A 19,058-nucleotide genomic window follows, 5' to 3' on the forward strand; every position below is an offset into this window, starting at 1 on the left:
ATAATGTTTCCATGTGCCTATTCACATCCTGCGTGGACGACAGGAAGTGTTTGAGCCTGCATGCTTTCTTACAGTAACCTTGGACTTTTGTTCTTTGGCCCTTTCCTTAGCATCAATGAATCTGGTTGGAAAATTAAAGATAAGCAAAGTGAAAGAGTCTTGCTCTTACAGAATTCTGTCTGTAAAGCCAGTACTGAGCTTTAGCTCTTCCCTCTTTGTCCTAGGGGCGCCTGTCCCAAGCAGGTAATGTCCTCTGCTAGCATGACTCAGTTTCAGCACATAAGCTTTGTCTGCTTCCTGACACTCAGGTGAGTTAAACAGATTACTCTGATGTGACTCATCCCTCAAGACTTTGAGTGCTTCTCTGCTTTGCTCAGCTGTTCCTTAAAGTCAGGGACATCCTTCTGAGCTGACTAGCCTAGTGGGTCAAGAAATTCATCTACTGATCTTTCTGTAAATATTGGAGAGTATCAGTATGCCTTCACAGATTCTCAAGGCTTGATTTTTGAGACAGAAAGAGATAATTTTTCCCCTGACGCTACTTGCAGTGACAGTGAGTACCTGTTAGAGTTTGATATAACTTGAGATGGGTAAATCCCTTTCCTTTGACTTGATAATGCTGGAGTTTTTGCTGTAGTGACATCAAAGCCCACTTAGCATGGGGCATCCCCTGACTACTTTGGTAAGTTCTTGGGTTTTTTCCCCCTCCATCCCTTTTCCTTCCCTTCCGATTGCCCCACCTACCTCCAGAGGTATGTCTTTTGCTCTAATAATTAGGATATTTTGTTGAGGAAAGGTGTTTGGTGATCGGTGTTTGGTGCTGTTTTCTCAGATACAGTTGTCTGCTTCAGGTTCTGTTATAGGCTCAGTCTTAGTCTTGATGGTGGAAAAGTTGACCATTAACCTCTAAAATGCCCTTTCTATCCTAAAATGCCCTTAGGATTGGCCGGAAGTAGTAGGTTCCAGATGGGAGAAACAAACCGCAGTATGCCTACTCCATCCAGCCTTCGATTTTTGTTTTGGTTATGGTAATTTCTGAAAAGACTGGCCAAAAAGAGTCGAAGCCTTTGGAATCTTGCTTACGTGAACTTCCTTTGTTCTGTCCAGGAGTCTGTTGTACCTGCTCTTGGCCAGCTCTTGAGTTATTGCAGCTAGGTATCTGTACAAGATTTTTTTTTTTTTTTTAATTTTTTTTGGGTGACTAATTCTTTTCTAGTGGGCTTGGGATGATTTTCAGTGGTTGTAGATTGCCACTAGGTAGCATTTTATGTAGCTGATGGTGCTCCCGTGGTGTTGGATGGTCAGAAGGCTTTCAGACACGGCCCTTTATCGAAGCATGTGTACTTAGATAATTTATCATTTGATGGTCTCCTCAATTATTGCCAGAATGGATGCTGCTTGTTTCTGTACCTGGGTAGAGGATATCTGTGTATAGATGTCAGTCCTCATTAGGACATAACTTCATCAGTTGTTATTATTAGGACTGATTCTGAGCTAGTGTTTCAAAGAACATTCGTTTTGAGGAACACGGTGTTTGCTGGAAAGCTAACTTTCCATATTCTTTGGGTCGGTCTCGTGCCTTTCAAGACAATTTGTGTCCTTTGCAGAGAGATCCAGGGGTAGAGCTATTTTTGCTGGGCACTAATCAAGATAGACAGCAGCATACTGAAATGGTGGGGTGTTTCCACCTCTGTAGTGAAGCGTGTTTAGGTTCCTACTCTCATTTTATTTGTTGTCCTGCTTAAAATTAAAAAACCCATTTTTATCCCAGGCACTTGGCAAGTGCTCCATTTGGGTCATTTCTTTTGGGTCATCCATCTTTTTTGGTCACCTGTGTTGTCATGGTGCCATTCAAACATTATATTTGCTTTCAGCGAAGTTTTTCTGCAATATAGTTGCTTGTCTGGGGGACTTGGAAAGCTGTCTTGAGGCAATTAAACAAGTGCAAGCAGTACCTCCAACAACTACAGTTTGACAGTATGCACAGACTGTTTGCTCGAACGCTTACAGAGATGTCAGCCACGTTACAGAATTGATTCCCACCCGTTTTCTTGGGTTTTTTCCTGTATATTTGGATTACAGATTGAGACATAAGAACAATGAGGTGTATGCTTCAACTCGGGTTGGAATAGCATGAGGTATTTACCTGGGCTTCAGTACTTCACACTCTTTGAGTCAAAGCAAAATTATTTTCAGTCTTGGCTGTTTGTGATGCACAGTCATCCAGTGTGAATGTGCTTACAAAGAGTGCACCGTAAGGAAGTTGCTGTTAAGCAGTGTTGGGTTTGTGTTTGGCTTCCGGGAGTAGCTGTTGCTAACTAAAAGTCAGTCCTTTGTGTACAATTCCCTACATGGCTAAATGTATTCCCGAATTTCAAAATTAATGCTAATTATTGGTATTTTTCTAGGTAGCTTGGGAGATCGGGCATGTCTTAGCTGTACATCCCTGAGGCTGGCAAACAAAATGTGAGTAAATACAAACTTTTTTTTCCAAACTGAAAACTGGACAAACACTTCAGTTAGGATACTACCATAGAACGTAGGTTTAAATCTTCTAGACAAAGTGTGAACGTACTAGCTTCAGCCTGTGTTATTGACAGATTAAAGGAAGTCTCTTCACCTGCTTGATTGTGTGTGGGAGAAAGAAAGTGAAATCTTTCTTTTTTTGCCCGCTTCCTCCCTTTTTGTTTCACTTTACAGTGTGAAAGCAATAGAATATTAATCTTGTTCCTGAGTGATTCCAGCGGCTATCATGGGCTTCTTGTGTACCTTCTTTGTGGAGGTCCCTAGAGTAAACATTCAGTCACAGCTAGTTTTAAAGGCAAGGTTGACAGTTAGGAATGCGGATCATTTGAGTTATCTTCATTAAACCAAAGCAGTTCACTGTATGTTACAGCCTTGGGTGAGGCTCTCCTAGGAGGTCATGTCATCTCCTGCAAACCAGTCCAGACACAGTGTGCTCTTATGGAACTTAAGGGGTTGGATATCGGTAGGATCCTTTCTGTGTTCCTGACTTGGCTCACAAGGCGTACTTGTGGATGGGAATTTCCTAACACCTTTCCCTGGAATGGTAAAATAAGTACTCTCCAGTGTATTTACAGTCTAACTGCTCAGGAAACAGTGACTATTCTCCAATTTCCCAAATTTCCATTTTAACATGAGGGCGTGTCTCTAAACATAACCCTCTAATACAAAACAAAGTAATTCCTTTTTTTTTTGTCGTGTTGGTTCTTTATTCTATCATTAGTTATGAGAGTTGTTTTAATACCTAAAGCATCTTGAAATCTCTGCTTTATTGTAGATTGTTATATGGGGCCTCTCTCTTGGAAAATAGGACACTTACAGTTTAAGTCTGTTATATGAGCAGCAGAATATTCAGACAGAAATTCTTGTTATTCTTTTGAGAAGTTTTTTTTTAACCAAAAGCTGCTGTTAATGTAATGTTGCTGCTTAAAATAAACCGGACTAGTGCCTGCCCCCCACATGACTCAGATCCAAAAGCAAGGAACTCTAATGATGCTGAGGACAGCTTGGGGTGGAAGTTCTGTGTCTGACATTATGCTCGTGGAAGTGTGTTTGGAGCAGGACATTTCGTGTGAAAATGTTTTTCCCTGCAGACTCCGAAGCAGTTCTGCTGGTAGAGCTCCCTTCCTCTCTGCAGGCAGAGGAGTGTAGATGGATGTGGGTGGAACTTGGTCTGTAGGCCTGGAGCTCTGCTTCTGGGAAATGGCTGGGAGTCTGGATGGTTTGATATATGCGAGTGTTTTAATCTGGTTTTTAGTATGTACCTTATTTTCCTAAAGGAACCATAACTCTCGTTAGTTAATATCTGTGCAAGTGTGTAGTTCTCCAGCTAATCGAGAAAATGTTTTGTGTAACCGTATGTTTCAGCAGTCTCTGACCATTGAATGGTCAGATGCTTAGAATTTTAGTTTAAGCTAGAAAATAATAATGTGTCTCTAAAAAGTAATAATTTAGTCTTTCTTTTTAGTACAAAGCTCTATTTGAATAACAATAAATAGATAAAACTGTTAAGGTAATTTAAAGTTCATTGGATGCTTGTGATAATTAAAAAGTACTTCTGGCTGAAAATTGACTTGAGTGAGGCTAATACTTAAAAATGTTCAATAAACTTTTTTTTTTTCCCTTAAAGTGTTACTCAGAGGTGTAGAGCCATTTTGCACCTATTTTCTGTTCCTTGACTGAAGACAAATGCACATGCTGATTTTGTTTTGGTAAAATAAGGGCTTGGGGAAGAAACCCCAGAGTCATTTCTGCCCTGTAGACAACTTAATGCTGTTATTTCAGTTTGAAGGACTCCTAATGGTATTAATTTATATAAAATATTTTATCTACTATTTTAAGTTTGTTGTATCCTTTTATAAAAAAGTGTGAACAATCCTACTTGCATATAATAACTAGTTCTTCTGTGTCTATAATGAGCGTTTGGGGCGTTTGAGCAATGTTTCTCTGTTAACTTCAATTTACTTTTAATTCAAGAAAAGACCAAATTCTGAATAAGATAGAAGAGCGTTGGCTCTGTGTGCCCCAGCTCAGTACCACAATGGACTTTCGTGCTAAAGTTTCTGCTGAAAAAGGAACACTAGATGCGTGGAGGTAGTAAAAGATGAACTCTAATGAAATCGAATTTCTCTGATGCTAATTCTTTTCCCCTAACTCAGCACTATGCCAAGTCTACAACTTTGGCGTTTTTCTCGAGTGATTTTTTCAAAGATGAGTAGTAGTAGAAGGGGTTTTATGTGACTTATGGATTTACAGGTTTTCTTATTCAAATGTATATTCAAGGTACCTTTTCAAAATTGCTCAGCGGAAAATTCCCTGCAGGTTATTTTTTTTGTAATGAAGTAAATGCAAGCGTTGTTTTCTGGTATAGACATTGATCTTGAGAGTCACAAGTTGTTTTTTCTTTCTTGCTTAAATATGTGGTAGATGTTCCTCAACTTATGCATTTTTATAAATACATAGATTTATAGAACCATCCAAATATATTGATCTATTGCTAATTGTTGAATGCTTTTTTCTTTTGAAGGACTGTACACTTTAAATATTGCACTAGTGTCCCTCCTGTTTACGCATACTCAAAAAAAGATCACTACTGTTGGTGGACTAAAGGATCCGAACAAACATACTTTACTCTCACGAGCTCTTCTGGCTCATGGACCCCACTAGCAACTGTAGGTGTTCTAGGTCCCCACTATCTGCCAGTTAGATGGTGGCATTCTTCACGTCCCCTTCGAGATGACTCCATAGTTGAAAAGTCACTGAAGTCCTTAAAGGACAAGAACAAGAAGCTGGAAGAAGGAGGCCCTGTATATAGTCCAACAGAGGTGGAAGTTGTGAAAAAATCTATTGGACAGAGAATTGTGGATGAACTGAAGCACTATTACCATGGTTTTCGATTACTGTGGATCGACACAAAAATAGCTGCAAGGATGCTGTGGCGAATACTTCATGGCAATACTTTGTCTCGTCGAGAACGGAGACAGGTACAGAGTAAATAGTTTGTTTGAATATTCTTAGTGATTGCTCCATTTTATTTGAAAAGTGTTGGTTCTTTCTGTTGTCTTCTGTTCCTAGAATGAAAATTGCCAGGTGTATTTCCGTCCTCCTCCCTATGTGGACATGAAAAGTTTCGGATGTGACTCCAAAATGCTTTAGGCTTCTTCCCCATTATTGAAGATAAATTTGGTATTTTCTAGTTGGAACAGCAGAGGCTTCTTACTCTGTTTTGTCATGTTGGCAGCAGTTGTGGTTTGTTCTCGGGTTCCCATCCATGTGCTACAGAAGTGTACATGGTGACTTCCTCTGCTTTTTCACACCAGCTGGAAAAATAGAGGGAAAATTCTTACAGTAAGGGTTGGATATGTGCCAGTTCTCTTGTGGGTTTGGGGGCTTTTCTGTTGTTTGAAGAGAAGAAAAGCTGCATCCTGGAATGTGTGGATAACCAGAGATGAGTACTACCAGCTCCAAATACATTTCTGAGGTAGTTGTAGGTCAAAGAAGGTAATTCGAGGAAAGTTTTTGGTTTATACTTTCCTTTTTCATTTTGACATGTAGCTTACATTTATGAAACTGTAAAAATGTGACTGATAATTTTAAAGACGGGGAAGAGGTGATGGAGATGAAATCTGGAGTGCAAAATGAGTGCTTTCAAATTAGGATATCATAAATTCATTTCAATAGTAATTTCAGTTGGTGGGTGAAGTAAACAGGCTTATTGAACCGGAATTAAAAGATAAATGGATATTTATAAACATTTGACGTGAGCTCCTATATGGAAAGACTGCAAAATAAGCTGTTTTAAACCTGGAATAGTGACATTTTTTTTTTTCTGAAAGGATGCATTGGTATTCAACTTCACCAGTTCATTGTCAGTATATCAAACATGCTGATTTAATAGTTCTCTTTTTACCATCTTTACAGACAAGATGAGATGTTTAAGCAGTTTGTACAGATAAAATAGTCGCGTCTGTTTTCCTGCCTTTTTTATAAAAAGATTTTAAAAAGGCATTTCAGCTGCTGAAAACAAGAAATGTGCTGGAGGAAATGTTGGAGAGTGAGGAGTGTGTGTTCTGTGGCAGGAGGAGTGAACATGTGGCTTGCCATCACAGTCCAGTGCACCACAGTTTGTACGCTGGACAGACAGTGAGTCAAGTTCACAGCTCTGCTGCCAAAAATTTTGTTAAATGATCGAAAATAGGAGTATTTGCTCATTGTTTTAATCGTGTCCTAGTAAAATTAAGTTTGTAGTTGGACATTTTCATGTGTAATTAAAAACATCACACATCACTTCTTATTGCAGTATGCAAAAGCTTTTCCCTGTATTCACAAGGTTAGACAAATAGCAAAATTCTTAGATGCTGGGGTAGCAGTTTTCATCCGTGATTAGGTTTGGTGTCGTTCTCCAGCAACCCTGCTTGGTGGTCTGTGGTCTCAGCATCTTCGTGCTCCATGGGTTTGCCCTCTTTCTTATGCTGGTACAAGAGTATGTTTGGCAGGCGATTCAGCTGAAACGTTGCTCAGCAATAAATATAACGGTCTGTGCTGACATAAAAGAGGGGATTATGTAGTGCCAAGAAAGAGCAACTGAGGATAGGGGGGAACGAGGACTGCCAGACTCCTTGAAGTAGCAGTTCTGGCTTGTGCTGGCTTGTTGAGAGCTTTGGGAAACTTGGAAAACCAGTAAGACAAATTAATTCACGGTTTAAAACAGAATCAGCAATCCTCCAGAGGGCAAAGACCTTTGGTTTTCCTGCTCATTTTATGATCGCTGAGCCGTACTTCTGAGAAATTATACTGACAGTAGCGAATTATGGGTATCATGGCAATATTGCTGCTGAAAGATCCGGACTGTGTTCTAGAAGACATGAAACTTTAGAAGTAATACGTTATCTTTGGACACACGTGCATTATTCCACCAACAGATGGATTCACTGATTTGATTGCCTTTTAGTTTCATCATCTAGTGATTCTAGAGCTGCCTTTCTCATACTCACGTAGCAGTCTGGCATTTGACCTTCCCCAGTTCTGGGTTGTTGTACGGATGTGTAATTTCAGTATCAATTCTGTTCTTTAAAATAAAATGGAAATTTGTTGTGTAGCTATGAATTAGTGTTTATGTTGATGTAGGCTGACTTTACAAATGTAGAAAAATAGTTTTAATAACTATAACTGTTTAAATAACAATAGTATAGTAATATTATTTTTGTGTTTTCTTTATATGGAGGTTGAAGACATCCTGTCTTGAACGGAGTCATGGAAGGTTTAGAACCCAGGGTCAGTGAAGAGAAAACCAGCCAGCAGCTGAACAAAACCCTTTACATTGCTTTTTCTTAAAACCTTATTTTAAGTTTGTTTATTTCAACACAGTTAATTTTTTATCATTTCAGCCTTAATTTGTAGTATACTGACTGATTTAAAGTCTTGAAACTTTGATACCAGATTAGCTACTTTTCAGAAGTTGCTCCTGAACTTAAAAAAAAAAAAAAAAATTGAAGTACTTACTGCTTTAAATGTCTTAAACTTCGTATGAACTGACAGTCCTAGAGAAATCTTATCTTCACGCAGACTGACAAATGAGTTATTTCTGCCTGCCCTTTCCTTCCTCTTTGGAGGCAATAATGCAAAGATCTCCAAGCAATCTAACCGCATTAACAAGCACTTGCAGCAGCTAATGCGAGGGAGCTATTGCTTATGTAAACCAAAAGTCCGTTCCCAAATTCTGCTAGTACAGGTGCTGGTAGGGTTTGGATTCAACAGGATCACATACCTACAATTGGGAGAGAAGGCAGGAAGAAGTAGAACATGCAAAATGTGATACTGCCTGTTTAATTGCTATAGCGCTGCCTCCTGCAGCAGGGTGGTTCCAGACGTGGATGTGAGATGGCAAACGCTCTGGAAATTGAGCAAAGTATATCAGCTTTACAAACTCTTCATCCTTGCAGAGGAGGGAGAAGTGCTACATGACCTGTAGCAGCACAGAGAGAGTAGTCACAAGATGTGACTGTCAAATAATGCGTGTGTAATCATGCACCATTGTATGAGGATCCTGTGCAGAGCTGTTTTCCTTTTGAGTTAGCAGAGGGGGCAGTTTCGTGATTTATGTCAGGTGGTCCAGGACAGTGAAAAAGGCCAGCGCTTAAATCAACACTTGGGTTTCTCACCCTTTTGGTTTGTACTGATCCTTTTTCGCTCATCTGTGTACATATTTATGGGTTAGTTTTAGCTGGGTTGGTGGTGTACCTTCGCTTTGAGACTGCTAGTCCATGTTTGTGACCGTTTTTACATAGTCTGAGGTTAGCATTAGCTTAATCTGTCTGTAAAACTGCTCCCTAGATGTGGATTTTGCCTTGTGCCAATACTTCCATGTGCTGTTTAAAAATAGCTAAAAACAGCTACTTGCTCTCTAAAAATAGGGTAGAAATACTTTGTATTGCACTCTATAGACATTTTTGAGGGTTTTATTAAGGAAAATGTGCTTCCAAAATTTTCTTTCAAACTTTCTTACGTCTTTTTGAACTCCCTGGTCGTCATTTTTCTTCTATTGTCGGAATGAATGGAAAAATCTTTGAGCCTGTAAACAATGGACCAAAGCTTCCCTTCTGGGAAACTGAATTATTTATGTACCAAGAAAAATGTTGAAACTTGGATCTTTGGAGTTTGTGCATTCCTCAAACAGGATTTAAGATTTTGGCTGGTTTTATGCTAAGAAAATTATGGTTGAAGTTTTGCTTTGCTTTTGCATTCTCGCAAAGCAGTCCTAGTGGTTTACAATCTGTATTTGCTGCTGCTGTTCCCTGGGATTGGCGTGAGGTGTGGGGAGGGGATGGAGGCAGAAGTATGCATTTACTTCCATCATGGCATTTATGTTGCCAGTTTTTGCCAATCATAGCTGTGTTTATCAAATCATGGCGTTGAATGACAGTGCTGTGGCGATAGCGTACGGTGGTGTGTGTCTGACCTTCAGCTACTGATTTAGGAACTGAAGGTTTTCCCAGTCACCAGTTATTTGCTTTGTAAAATGATGTAGTCCTTTCTCCCCCAATACAAACCAACTTACTAAGCTTCCAACCAGTACTGAAAGATTTGATTACAGACTGTACAGCCCAATATATGCATTTGTAGGTGTACAGAAATCAGAAGGACACTGTATTTATTTTATGCAGTCCGAGATTTGGTAACTAATGCATTGGCTTGCTTCAGAGGATTACTGCTCTGAAAAAGCAGTGGTTTAAAAAAAAGAATCTACCAAGCTGGGCTCATTTACCCTGGATTTAAATGTACATCACAATTGTTATAAGGCAGAGGGGGAGGGACCTTTAATTTTATTCTTGATTACTTAGTCCATAGTAGCTCATGCATGTAAGAAGTGGTGGAGCACAAATAAAGATGAATAAAAGAAGTTAAGCAGCTTTAACGAGAACAAATGACCACCTCCTGTTTTCAGGTGCTTTTAAGAGGTTTAAATGAGATACTTGTTCAATAATCCTATTGAGACGTGCTGAGGCTTTTGAAATGCTTTCTGTGGTGTTGAAAACTGGTGAAACTCTGGCACTCTGTAGTATATAGCAATTGGAAGAAAAAAAATACTAAAAACTGACTTGGTCACATCATTTTTCTGCATTATTTTAAATTTTCTTTGTAGCAAATACCTATGTGAGCTTAAGTGATAATATAGATGATCATTTTGAGTATTTAAAACAAATATTTAATATTTTTCTTATCAATAATTTTTTTTTCCTTCCAGTTTCTTCGAATATGCGCTGATCTTTTCCGCTTGGTCCCTTTCCTAGTTTTTATTGTTGTCCCATTTATGGAATTTTTGCTTCCAGTAGCTCTTAAGTTGTTCCCCAATATGCTTCCCTCTACATTTGAGACAAAGTCTAAAAAGGTAAGAGGTCCAAATTTATAATCCAGTAATATGTTTTGAAAAAATTAGAAATTTCCTCAGTACAGGATCAAATTAGAAAAATCCTAAAAATGATGTGGTTAGTTTTCTTTTTTTTAATGGTACTGGGGGAGTGCTTTTGTCGTCTTTATTTTGTTCTGATTATCTTCTTGTTAACATATAATAATGAACCCGTGCCATCCTGGTTTACCTTTTTCTATGTGCAGGTGCTTAGCTGTCAGGGCTGTAAACCTCTTTTGTCTTTTTTGCTGTCCTCATCTCCATTTTCTGTGACTCTTACAAAGCAGAAATAAAAGCTATGAAACTTCATTTTTCTAGTTTGTATTGAAATAGGCAGACTTGAACATTTGTAGTCCTTACTCTTGAGGCAAGGTTTTTTGTGTATGTGTTTAATGTTTAGAATAGCTTCTTACGCATCATTTTGTTTAAACTTTAATTTCTTTTAGTTAAGTGTTCTTGGCATTGTGTAGAGCTTTGCAAAAAACACACCAAAGAGCCCCACAAGTTCTCTGTGCTCTGAAAGTGAGGACTTACATGAGGTTCCTATATCGTGAACTCCCAGTCAGTCACAGATATAATCGATTGATCACTGTTACGTACTTGGATCTAAGTACCCATTAATTTCTGGTTCTGTGATAAATTCCTCTTTGTTTGGATGAGATGTAGTGTCAGATTTCTGTGCTGTATCCAAGAGCTGGGAATTGCCCAAGCCAGATGGTTAGTTCTGTTCTTTTGTTACCAGTCCAGATGTTAGTTTTAGCAGGTGAGGCCACTCATGCTTCATGAAGCTTTGAGCTGATCAACCTATTGTTCAGTGTGATTTGGGGGATCTTTGGTAAGAGTGAAAGTCCTCTTGTGATGTGTGTGTTACAGCAGAAGTACTCCACCTAACTTGTCTGAGGGCAGAAGTGGTATTTAGTGCACATATTTCTGGAAAGAACTTTTAATTTTTTTTTTTTTTTAAACAGGAGGAAAGATTGAAGAAAGAATTGAGAGTAAAGCTTGAAGTGGCTAAATTCCTTCAAGACACAATTGAGGAGATGGCCTTAAAAAATAAAGCAGCCAAAGGAAACGTTACAAAAGATTTTTCAATGTTCTTTCAAAAGGTAAAAATCTTAAATGTATATTCTCTTCCTACCAAAAAACCAGCTTGCTGTTTTGTTTGGTCTGTGGTAATCGTCAGATCTCTTTATTCTGTTGGTTTTGAACAAGCAGAATGTCATGGGTGTTTTAGGATACATTTCTTTTTTGGAAGTAGTGCTTCAGTGTGCTGAAGTTTTGCTGTTCCTCGCTTTCGTATTGTAGCTTGTACTTTCTGATTCTAGAAGCAGTATATTTCTCTTCATCGACTTCTTGTTCTTTTACTTTGTTAATAAGTTAATTCTAACTTAAATTTATGCACTCAGTGATTACTCATGTAGTTTTTAACCTTTTTTGAACTCTGGATGTTAAAAGTGGGAGGAAGGAGTTCTTTCCCAATTAACTGATTAAAACTTAGTGGGAGAAAAATAAGATTTATTTTTTTTTTTGTCAAAATTTAATTCTGCTTATAAAAGCAAATTTTAAATGCACAGTTCCTATACTGCAGAAATCCTTTTGGATACTGACTAGAATGTGAGCGCTGTGTTTGTTGCAAAATTCTTCTATTCACAAGAGGTTGCTGACACAGACTCAGTGTTGGATATCTGCCTTCTGTGTTGGTGGCCTTCAGGTTTGACAGTGTTTCCTTTCACCACTTTGTTGGTAAGGGTAAGGTATTCCCCGGAGACGTGAAAAGTACACTCTTAAATCTTCTCAGGATAGGATTTATCTCACTCTGCTGACACTTGTTATTCAACAGCCCCACAATTAAGAGAAATGAGAAATTCAGCCAATAACCATCGCCAGGTGCAATGTTGAAAATAGGAGTGTAGACCCCTCATTGGGGAGAGTATGTATTTGCATAGAAAAAGGCACATGAAGTCTGGGGATTTTGGACCTGAACTTCACACGTCCTGTCAGCTAGCCTGAGCTTTCTGCGTGTCAGTGCTGAGAATAACGTTTTGGAGGGTGGGGTAGTAAGATCACGTTGATAGTGCTGTGTGGGTTACCTCAAATAACGATATTGGCAAGTTTTGCCAGTCATTATCTGCTTGTAAAGTCCATGTACTTCGAAGCTCCTATGCAATCTCCTGTGTCTGGGGTTTTTTCATCTGTAGAAAATTTTAAATGAGTAGTCATAGTAGTTAGTAACTGAGGCTGCGGGCTCTGGGAGCATGCTACTGCCATGCTTCCTGTTTGGAACATTTCATTTTCTTCAGAAAAAACAGCTACTGAACTTTATATTTGGCGGTTAATTTCTGTGGAAATACATGACGTACCACTCCATGTTTGCTGGAGGAAGTCCCGAGTTCCTCTGATGACTAAAAAGAAGTTTCAAGCCCTGCATTTCTTATGTGTGGGTGTGCTTTTTGCAGCACTATGTTTCTCATTTGTGCCGTGGAAACAAACTTGATTGATCTCATTTCACTGTACTAGATAACAAATGTCAGAGCAAGAAGCAGCTTGAATGTTTTCCCCCTTTTTGCAATTCTTTTATAGCTGCTGCTGCAGCGAAGTATTTGATGCTGCAAGAATCACTAATTACAGGCTTAAACATGCTTGCTGCAGAATTCCAGAATTTATCTGTGTTGCTTTGTAGCCAGTGACGTACTAGAAAGTTTGTTTGTGCTCTCAAGAAACATATGCTTGGCTTTGCCAAAATTTAGCTTTAAACAAGGGAAAAAATACTTTCTGTATTGTTCAAGGTCCATTTTTGGCTCCTACAGTGAAGGAGCTGGTGAAGTAGAACAAGAAGGCCTTTGCCCTTCCTTTCTCTTGAGTGAGTTTTTCCTCTACACAAGTATCCTGGAGGTTAAGACTCAAGGCTTTTTTATTCCAAATTTTTATCTTTTCCTGTACTTGGTAGCTGTTCACTGAGAGACTTGAGTTGGCAAGTAAAACCGGTCGGCATATTAAATCAGGCTGCATAGGTAATGTTAGGCTTTTGGACTGTACTTGGTGTGACTGTGACTTAACGTGTTTTCTTTATAGGGCTTTAAAAAAGGCAGAGGGAGTGGGGAAAGTGTTTTTTGGGTATGTACGTACTTACTGTTTAGCCTGAAGGTGTTAAGCGAGTGGAAGTGCTGCATTGTTAAGTTGCGTAGGTTTTGAATTCAGTAATATCACTAAGCACTTGATGGTGGTATACTTAAAACAGAAAAATCAACGTTGATGCAGGTTCTACTAATGTTCTACTGTGACCTGATGAGACTAGGGAATGATTTTTTTTTTTTTTTCCCCTACTTTGAACTGTTATTTCTGCTTCCAGTGTTTGGATTTCATTACTGTGATGTGCCATTTGGCAACATGGGACTTAAAAACCTATTTGTGCAGGCAGTTACATAGAACCTTCCATCAAGAAGGATGCAGAGTCCTTTCACAAACAGTGGTTTATACTTTGGAATAATTCCAAGTGCATTTGCACTGAGGTGCAGCGGAACAGCTAGGAACTGGAAGCAGAACGGTATTGTAACAAATGTGGTTGTGGAGAGAATGTAGGTAGGGAAGCGTCCAAATCTGTGTTTTATAAGGACACCCAACGTGGCAAAATTTTTGCCATTGGATGTATTTCTCACAGGGTGATGCCTTTAATGTGCTTTTATGTTCAGTAAGTATGGTACCAGAAAGAATACTTGCCAGTGTGACCGCTGTAGCAGCTATTTATTTGCTCGCTTTTTTTTTTTGAGGTATCTCACAGCAGTGCCAACTTAGATAGACCTGCTAATTATACAGATGCATCTAATTTTTGATTTTGTGAATTTTATCTTAAGCATACTATGAGTTGTTTTTAGAAACTATCAACACCATCAATTCTTTTCCCTTTTATAGTAAATAAATTGTTGGTTTTTAAAAGTTTCTTTCATGTCTTGTGTCCTGATTCCTATTCCAAAATTGATGCAAAGGACTTGACAAATGAGAAGGATATTTTTATTGTTCAAAATACTGCCCAACCATAACATCTGCTTTATAAAGCTGTGTGTGTGTGTTTGTTCTTTCGTACAGATAAGGGAGACTGGTGAAAGACCCAGTAATGAGGAGATCTTAAGGTTCTCTAAACTGTTTGAAGACGAGTTGACTCTGGACAATCTAACCAGGCCTCAGCTGGTGGCACTTTGTAAATTGTTGGAACTTCAGTCAATTGGGACAAATAACTTTCTCCGCTTCCAGCTGACTATGAGGTTGAGAAGCATAAAAGCAGATGACAAAGTGAGTCATTCTTCATAGACACTGGTTAATAATTTTGAAGTGCATGTGGATATATCTATGTCTTTCTAGACAATTATGCCAAAAAGGGAAAATGTCTTATTTTTGAGCTGACTATGAAAAGGCTTGAAGAGCTTAAAATGAGAAGTGTCCTCATTTGACCTTTTTTTAATCTATCATTAACCGTGATGAAAACAATTATGTGACAAAGAAAAGCATTTCTATGAAACTATAATTTGTAAGGGACCTGGTGGAAATACTATCTCCCTCTAGGGTGAGGTTACCACTATAGAGCTGTTGATGTTCCCTCTTTAATAAGAGGAGGCTCTTTTGTGTTATCAGAGCAGCCTCTAGCGGCCGTTGTGATAACACGGGCTAGTGGGAGTGCAGGGATGGTGGTTCCTGTTTTGAGCTGTTAGATGTTAAAGTTTATTTTACGCTTTGTGCAGCTGATTGCTGAAGAAGGAGTTGATAGCCTGACTGTTAAAGAACTGCAGGCAGCTTGTCGTGCCAGAGGCATGAGAGCTCTTGGTGTGACAGAGGAGCGTCTCAAGGAGCAGCTTAAACAGGTATGTTTTTGCAAGGCTGAATGCACAGGCCTAGCTTCGGTTGCTGGCTCTGATTTTTGTTACGATTCTGAGAAGTCATTTTGCCTCTCATTCAGGTCTTGGCTGCAACTGTCTTTCTCTTTAATAACCTTTGGTCATGTGAACTGTGTAAGTGTGCAGTAGCAGTGGGTTTCTGTCTTCTGACTGGGCTGTGGAGTTTGATGATGCCAATACTTAAACATATCCAAACCATGTTTGCAATTTTGGCAGTTTGTCTTCTTAACTACTTGTATTACTCCGTAAAAAAAACTTTTCTTCAAGTAGGTCAGTTCTTTGTCTTGTGGCATTGCCTGGTTTAGAGGAATGTGCATGTGAAACGAAACACTTTTTCAAATATTCATTCAATACTTCTTGAAATACTTATTCAAACAAAATATTTCTTAATATATTTACATATTACAGCATATTGTATATTACAGCAATTGCTGTAATTCTTAGCTGTTTAGGGCCTGTAGTTCCTGTGCTATGATATTGGCTGATAAGTACTGGTAAAAAAATTAGTGTTTTCTTTTTTGTGTATGCTTGACTTGATCTGTGAAAAAGAAACAAAAAACAGAAGTTGAAAATCTGTTTTATGTATTGCATTTGTAGTGGTTAGATCTGCACCTGAACCAGGAAATCCCTACTTCGTTGCTTATTTTATCCAGAGCCATGTATCTTCCAGATACTCTTTCTCCAGCTGATCAGCTCAAAACAACACTTCAGACGCTACCAGAGAGTGCTGTAAGTATTGATCTACATAGTCTGTAACCGGCTTTCCATACCATCACTGAAAATCCATTCAGAGAAGTAGATGTTCTTCTTGGTTCCTTTCTTTTCCTTAAAAAGCCAAAGGTTTATTTGAGTGACCTTCAAACACGGAAGAAGTTGGCTTATATGAGTAGGGATCTGAGAATAAAGCAAATCAAAGGCAGTATTTCATTGCAGGACAGTAGATAATAATAGCTTTATAAAAAACTGTCTATGCTTGGGCTGTATAAAGCCATTAACACATGGAAATACTGTTGTGTAGAGAGAGAAGTTATCTGAGTTGATTCTTGGTAGTCTTATGAGAAAGAGAATGAAGAACGTTAAAATTTCAGGGTGGAAAGTCCTCGTTTTCAAAGGAAGAGAATGATCCTTTTCTGAGAAAAGGAAAAATAGGGTAACTTTGGGGGCTTTTAACTGTAGTCATTAGCATACCTGTACTATGTGGCTCAGTAAGGGTACATAAACGTCTTGCTTTATGAAGACATACGTATAGGCACACACATACAGACTTTAATAGACTGCTTATGTTATTTTTAGGCCAAAGAGGCTCAGGTCAAAGTGGCAGAAGTTGAAGGTGAAAAAGTAGATAACAAAGCACGACTGGAAGCAACACTTCAGGAAGAAGAAGCCATCAGAAAAGAAAACGAAGAGAAAGAGATGGAAAGATTGTCTGAAGCTGCAGAGAAAGCCAAAGAAACCCTCCAAGCTGCAGCCGTGGTAAGCTCAGTTCTCAACCACTGAGAAATAAGTGTCAGTGTTGTAAACACTAGTATGTTATGACTTACTGCCTCCGCTCAGGGTGCTAGCTGCAAGAAAGTGGACTTAAGCCAACGTGTGGAAGATGTGGGAGAATATTAAAACAGACTGCAGCACTGAAGGGTTCACTGTGGAACAGAAAAGATTGTCTCAGGTTTACATCTGTTTCTCCTTTCCTCTTAATTAGAGTAATAAGAGAAGCCTTTTATTCCTCTAGCAAAGGCGGTGATTTTTTCTGATTTTTTATTTCCCCCACTCCATACTTTAAATGTTCTTATCTTTGGCTCTTTCTATTTGTCATTAACCTGGTAATGTCATTGTTATGTTATACTTGACTGTAGAAGCTGCTGGGCTGCTTAATTGGTGCATTGAGCCACGGGAGCTCACAGACATAATTCATTAATGCAAGTGGGCATTCAAAGGTGAAACCACTCAATGTGTTGCAGGTTTTTTAATATCGACTTCTCATAAAAAGGCCAGGTCTACTTTAGCAACTGCTTCTATTTTGAGGAGTCATTCTTTACTGATGCTAATACAGATAATGCTATCTTTGTTTTTCATGGGTCTTTCAAATTTAGAAAGAGGTCGAATCAGCAGTAGATCTTGAAGCAGCTACCCTGCAAGTTACAAAAGGTCAGATGGCTGTGGGTACTGAACAAGAACTGGCGAGGGCAGATGTGGCGATGCACTCGGAGACACTGAAAGATACAGCACCCATATTGGAAGGCATTAAGGTAATCTGGATAACTGTATGATTTTGTGCTTTTTAATGTAAAAATTCAAAATGCCCATGTAAGGGCTGTGGTAATTGTCCTGTCTGTCCTTTAGCTTTAACCCTCTCACACCACATTCTGTCTGTTAAAACCAGCTAATGAGTAGACTGCAAATTCTCAACCACCAATGCAGAAATGGAAGTCAGCACAGAACATCTCTAATTATCTCCTTTATGGATCTGTGCACGTTTGATCAGTGAATAGTTAAATGTATGAGGAGGGAGAGGCAAGAGTAGGTAAAGAAGCAGCTAAAACCAAAGGATTAAGTAAGGAATTAGTTTTAGACTAGACTGCACTAGATTTGTATCAGCTTCCTCTTCTGACCTGATGTGGGCAGAGTTTGTATGCTATAAAAACGTTTTGGTATACTCTTTCACTAGTTCTTCAGTATGATGTTGAGCATAAATTATACCCCCGTTAAAGTAACAGGTTAATTTCTAAGATTAACATGCACTGATTTGATCAGAGGTGCTTTGTTTCAGTCAGAGCATGCTGGTTTTTGTCAGTTGCTACTGGCTGGCCTGTAGCTCCCCAGATTCTCCTCCTTGCCCTTACTGAAGATAGGAGAGACATCTGCTTTCTTTCAGTGCTCAGGAACCTTCCCTGATGACCACATCCTTTCAAAGATAATGGGGAGTTGTCTGTCAGTGACATCAAACAACTTTCTCGGCACTGGTGGTTGTATCCCAATAAGTCTCATGGTCTTCTGTGTGTTCAGTTTGTTTTAATGTTCTCTAACCTGGTCTTCCTCCATCGATGGTAGATCTTCCTTGCTCCAGACTTCTCCATTGGTCTCAAAGATGTAGGATGGCTGAAGGCCAGTCTGATCAGTAAAAACTGAAGAAGGCATTGATTGCCTCTGCCTTTCCCATGTCCTTTTGCACCAGGTTCCTTGTCCCATGCTGCAGCAAGCCCACATTTTTTCCTCGTCTTCCTTTTGCTCCCAATGTACTTGCAGAAGCTCTTCTTGTTGCCCTTCCACATCCTTCACCAGTTTTAACTGCAGGTTGGCTTTGCCTTTCCTGAACCCATCCGTGCATCCTGGGGTAGTGTCTCTGTATTCCTCTTGGTCACCTGTCCGTGCTTCCACCTTTTGTATACTTCTTTTTCATGTTCCAGTTGTACCTTGAGTTTTATTTGTAGCTGAGTGCTTAATTTTTGTCCTTGAGGCTTGATGTCAGGATTTTTCTCAGTCCCAGTGTTACTTTGCAGAATAACAACATTCATTTAAAATGGCTGTTTGTCCTGGTTTCAGTTGTGATAGTTAATTTTCTTCTTAGTGGCTGGTACAGCGCTGTGTTTTGGATCTAGTGTGAGAAGAATGTTGATAACATGCTGATGGTTTAGTTGTTACTAAGTAGTGCTTAGATCGTAAGTCAAGGACTTTCTGGTTTCCCATTCTCTGCCAGCAAGGAGGTGCACAAGAAGCATCACTTGTCTTTCTTGGGTTTTATTTCT

General features: G+C 39.1%; 1 protein-coding gene across 1 annotated transcript; it reads left to right on the forward strand.

The window, feature by feature from the left end:
* Positions 1-2,410: 2,410 nt before the first annotated feature.
* LETM1 (leucine zipper-EF-hand containing transmembrane protein 1) lies at positions 2,411-17,561 on the forward strand (the record flags this gene model as incomplete). Its single annotated transcript, XM_010135726.1, has 9 exons — positions 2,411-2,466; positions 5,051-5,507; positions 10,268-10,411; positions 11,398-11,535; positions 14,513-14,716; positions 15,163-15,282; positions 15,913-16,044; positions 16,609-16,788; positions 17,406-17,561. Coding segments are annotated over exons 1-9 (1,533 nt in total), but the record flags the coding sequence as incomplete, so codon positions are not given.
* Positions 17,562-19,058: the final 1,497 nt, after the last annotated feature.

Source organism: Buceros rhinoceros, unplaced genomic scaffold (assembly GCF_000710305.1).
Source record: "Buceros rhinoceros silvestris isolate BGI_N320 unplaced genomic scaffold, ASM71030v1 scaffold43474, whole genome shotgun sequence".
NCBI lineage: Eukaryota > Metazoa > Chordata > Aves > Bucerotiformes > Bucerotidae > Buceros > Buceros rhinoceros.